This window comes from Priapulus caudatus, unplaced genomic scaffold, assembly GCF_000485595.1.
Source record: "Priapulus caudatus unplaced genomic scaffold, Priapulus_caudatus-5.0.1 Scaffold1076, whole genome shotgun sequence".
NCBI lineage: Eukaryota > Metazoa > Priapulida > Priapulimorpha > Priapulimorphida > Priapulidae > Priapulus > Priapulus caudatus.
The window spans coordinates 53,236-58,695 of NW_014578137.1; the positions used below are offsets into that span (position 1 = coordinate 53,236).

The 5,460-nt window shown below is 42.1% G+C and overlaps 1 protein-coding gene across 1 annotated transcript in view; it reads right to left on the reverse strand.

Moving 5' to 3' along the window:
- Window positions 1-5,460, reverse strand: part of LOC106815267 (triosephosphate isomerase-like) — a gene marked incomplete in the record, with an annotated part of 13,176 nt that overhangs the window by 285 nt on the left and 7,431 nt on the right. The window contains 3 exon segments of the mRNA XM_014819715.1: window positions 885-972; window positions 1,488-1,573; window positions 1,838-1,970. Of these exon segments, the coding sequence (XP_014675201.1) occupies window positions 885-972; window positions 1,488-1,573; window positions 1,838-1,970 (307 nt within the window).

The window sequence follows — 5,460 nt, forward strand, 5'->3', positions numbered from 1 at the left end:
CTACCTTATGACAAAATAAACTCAAGTTCCTCCCATTTCACTGCGCGTTTGCTTAAAACCCACAAGAAAGAGGTGCGAAATCTTGCAATCTGGCGCCAACGCCAAATTGTTTGCCAAACAATTTAGCACCGAATCAGTTAGGTGACGTCACATGTTGCTACGGGTTGCACCCGCTGTACGGTTGCTTGGCAGAGCAACGCGAACATGTCAACAACATCGAAGAATTTGAACAACATTGGAGGTATTTTCAAATACCTTTTATAAGACAATGCACAGTGAAATGGGAGGAACTAGTTTCTTTTGTCATAAGGTAGTATGATTATGCATGACACGAAGTATTTGCTAGTCTAGTACTGGAGAAATTGGTGTTTGGATGCGCATATTGCGGCTTTAAGCTATAATCATACTGAAGAAGAAGTTTTTGGGTGCATAAACATATGCAACTTGATGTAGGCAAAAACACAGAGAAAAGAGCATGTGTGTAAAACTTATGGAATCCTGCAACACAATATAAGCACTAGCTGTTTAAAAGTCAAGGGTATAGCAACTGAACACGAGCAGAGCTGCTCCCAAACTTGGTGGTGTTAGCATACGAAAGGTCAAGCCTCCAATACATATGCTTCGCCTATTTTCATACCTTCGCCTGCATTAGAAGCATATTAACAGCTGCTGTTGTTATCAATGCAGGGCAAATTTTTGTAGTAAGTCCACACCTACATGCATGGTTATAGCTACTGAGCTAACAGAAAGATAGAGCGAAACCATTTAATTACCATATAACATTTTCAAGTAAATATCACACAGCACTACAGAATGAGCCTGCATGTTTTGAAACAAGTAACATGAATATATTTTGCATTGAGAAGATGCTAGCTTCTATGTACCTCCATAAATAATTCTCGTCTTCGCTGAGACATCATTGCTGACATTCTTGGCAAGCCACTTTCGCAGCTGGTTATGTACCTCCTGGGCCTAAAACACAACACAATGCTGCTTCAGACAAACAGCTTCCATATCAGAACCATCGATATATATGGATTCCTGTTTGCCACAACTATTTACAAATATCAATGTGATGGAAACTGAAATTTGAAGCGACCCTTATTAAAAAGCATCATCACATTATTACTGCGCACAAGATATTTAATAAAGGTTGCCTTATATAAATTTGTTGCTTTTCACAATGGCAACTACCTAATAAGGTAGAGTTTGAAAGAAGCCTTAGAAAGTATTACTGACATGAAAAACTTCTTTTTGTTAAGACACGTACATTATCTGATGTTGCCTTGACGATCCTTGCCAGCTACTATAGCTGTCTTAGCCAACTGTACCCCATATTTGCTACATATGCTACATACAAATAAGCAACAGTGCAACGATATATGCTATCACAGAAATGAAGCTATGTGGAACGATTAGGCAAGCGAAATTGCAACATCTGCACCAACTGTAGATTATTGATAGTTCAAAATGAACAGACAACGCACCTGGTCAGGGGTGGCCGAGACTCCAGTGCCGATGGCCCATACAGGTTCGTAGGCAATCACTACTTTTGACCAGTCCTTCACCTTAGCTAAATGTGATAAAAACACATGATATATTGACACATCATAATATACAGAACACTTACCCAATGGAACCAGTAAATAATTTTCTTATGAAATCTGTAGTTTTATCCTGGTGACCACAAAACTGTGCGATACTGACGCACGCACGCACGCACGCACGCACGCACGCACGCACGCACGCACGCACGCACGCACGCACACACGCACACACACACACAATCTGAGATGCCTAGAACATATATGTAGTGAAGAATGATGAATGAGCTTACCAGCGATGACTTTCATCTGGTGGTAGACAACTTCTTCGGTCTTGTTAGCTTGGCGTTCATCCAGCTTCTCACCGATGCAGGCGATAACAGACAGCCCCTCAGCAAGCGCATGCTCCACCTTCTCACCGATGAGCTGTAGCAAAGAGCCAAGACACACATACACACACATATATAATCAAGAGCTAATAATACTTAGAGTGTACGGAAAAACGGGAAAATAGTGCTATTTCACAACAACATTATTCCACTTTGACTGCGAGTCTAGAATAATTTTATGGTATTGCATTAAGCAGAATTCTTTGCTCTCTAAAACAAGACCAACCGCTTGTCAATACGATACTCCTAGGCTGAGGTATTGGCTCCTAAACCTCCCCTCCCACATGCCTCATGCCGCCTCGCATCCAGCTTATTCAGCAACCTAAACGCCCCTAAGCATTTTGGCTATCGATTTCCGTCACCGCTTGGAGCACTGATAATTGATGTCACATGCCCAAATTTGGTACTCTTACTACACCATATAGTAACTGAGCTGTGTTGTAGAGACTTAATTTAGAAAACATTGCCGGGGTTCCGGGCTCCATCACTGACGGGCACTTAGCCGCTGTAGAAAGATCAATGGGAGATAACAAAGGCGATGCCCCGAAAGTCACCTATGTAACCGAACGCCAATCATCATGACAAGTTAGCGGAAAGATCCGAACTCATCGAAGCAACCTACGTTTAGGTCGGGCTGAATAAGTGATCCCTCTCGAGTCCCGTGTTGTGAGGCATGTGGGGAGGAGGATTTAGGAGCCAATATCTCAGGCCTAGGAGTATCGTAATGACAAGCGGTTGGTCTGTTTTTAGAGAACAATAGAATTGCTTAATGCAATACCATAAAAATTATGGTTCGTGAGACCTGCGAGGGCAAAGTGAGAATTATCATGTCGGGTGTAAATAACACTATTTGTCCGTTAATACTTCCGATTGGACACTCTAGCTTTCATTATAGGCTCTGATAATACATTATATATATATTATATTATCAGGACGTGAAATTAGCAGGTCCCCACCGGCATATGCCGGGCAAATTATTTGGGTAGCGGCGGTACAAAAGAGGCAAAACCGCGCCTCCGATGGCCGGTGGTTTCAGCCGTGTAGCGAGTGTCGCGAATACCTGACATTTGTTTAAGCATAATATACATCTCCTATAGCTACCTAAGGATGTACAACATCATGAGCTTATCAAATATTTAGCGAATATTATCGAAATCTAGGATGATAGAAGCGTGAAAATATGACATTGATTCAAACAAATTTGTGATGGGCTGATAATAATTTCTAACATCGAGAAGATGCGCAGGTATACAAGCTCTCTTTGGGTCTCCGGAGATGCAGCGCTAAAAGCAATTTGACTGACGAATTTCAGCATATTTACTGCCACACTTGTTAGTATTCACAGATTATACACACACACAGTGTTCTTCCTACGACATTTTTCAAAAAACCCATGACAGTGCTTTAAGACTCGCGTTGGCTAATTGGCGTCTCAACCTAGTGCGTGTTGCAAGCAGGCTAATTTTGTCGGCTGAACTCAAGATAGTTCAAAGACGTATACATCAAGCGCGCTAGAAAACACAGCATCGACTTGCCGCTATAGGATTGTTCGAAAACAGAACAACTGGAAATTTTTGCATCTGTCGCAGGATTCTATGGGAATCCACAAATATTTAACTTCCAGCCTTTGAAGCCGAATGTTCATAAACATATTGTGTACATCTCGTACTGCCTTCACACAGACACCCATGCATGCCGATCTTCTCAGTTTTACTGATTTCTACTGTAGCAACTGTGAGTATAGCGCCGTTAAAGCTCGATTGCCATCCCTAGAAAGAATTTGGGTTGCTCAAGGCCACCCTTACTTTTTAAGGACAAATACTCATGCAACGTGAGTTTATGGGAATGTGTCGACCATGGAGGCCACAGTGGGCGTAGTGTAAGGCGGGGTTAGTGGGGAGGTGTGGCCAAAATTAGGGGGCAAATGCGCAACCCCCTGTTGCATCCAAAAGGTAAATTATAAAAATATAAAAAATAAAGAAGTGTGTATCTGAACTAACAAGTGACCGCTGTAAAGTGACAGGGCTCATCTCGGTGGGCTGGGTGTTTGCCTGATAATATCATTTGTGCATAGCAGACGTCCTATACATACGTTCATTTCTAACCAAAAACAACATTTCAAACTAGTGTAATAAAATGTCGATAGATGGCGGTCACCCAGCGCTATCAAAAGGCATTCGTTACGATTTCGCAATACAGGTCAGCCAAAGCATTGGCAGGCAATGGCAAGCTGTCAGCTTTTGCACCACAGTGTCGAACGACAGAGCTTGCCACAAAAATCAAGGAGCGTAATAATTACCATATTTGTTGTTAATATCATAACGTTGCGTATCTTAGGGTTGTACCACTGGTGATAAGGATAATTAAACACACATTGCGAGAAATCTGGTCGCTCCGTTTGACAAACTAGCTCGCATACAATGCGTTGATACAACCAGCAGCAGCTCATGCAAGATTACAATTTACTAGCAAACGTAGATATATCCTCTAATACTAATTCTCCGTTTCTGAAGTTACAAGGTAGGCCGAGTGATTTAGTGGACGAATATATAAGTCTCACTAGAACGTTGACACACACTCTGGTCTATAATTGGTGTGCCAAAATTTGATGGAGAGGAAATGAAGTCTGCCGCGGAAATCCAGCTGAGTACTATCTCCATAAATGGGAAGGTATTAATTGTATGCTCCTATTCTCGCTGTATTCAACTATTCATATAGTGGTTGAACACTACAGAATCTCATATATTAGTCATCTCATATTCTACAGATAAAGCATTGATTTCAAGTAAGCTCTCTGGAGTGGTATGGAATTTCACTGTAAATATCGAGGTGAGCTTTCAACAACCCACAGGTACTCGCCAATGCATTTGAAGAACAAATCAATGTATTAACTCTCCTCTGAGGTAAAAAGGTTTATCCGACACTTACTCTTCGCATTGTTCAGCGAAAAGTACATTAACGATCTTTCAATAAAGCATAAAAATTGCTAGGGCACCGCCTGAAAACAAAAAAAAGTTTGTTTACAATCGCCTTCCTATCCAGACCACCCGATGTCCTCAGGAAAAATGCTCAAAATCTATGCCCTGTTTGCTCCTCAATCTCGCACCACTTTTGACCTGTGATCCTTCACATTTTTGGTACAAAGTGATGCTTTCCTACCATGTATGCGATACCCGCTCATCACACAGCCTAAGGTCGAGCCATTTAGTTTGTGCTGCCCGCAAGTCTGCCAGTTTCCTCCCATATATACCTTAAGCATTTACAGGCAGGGAATGTTTCCGCTTCTTTTTACACCTCTTGACCTTTATGACCCCCTAGCTTGCGAGTCATCCAGATCTCGTGTTTTTAGAGACACACGACGCACCACCAGACCAGTGCCGTCACAGGAAGAGATATCCGTGACGTACGTCGTTGTTATGCGGTATAAGATTTTGTGCCCCCAACTGTTACGACGGGACGCTTAAGTGCCGTACTTATTAGTTACACGGTGCCTCATTTATTTTCACGCGCTAAAAACGGACGGACAG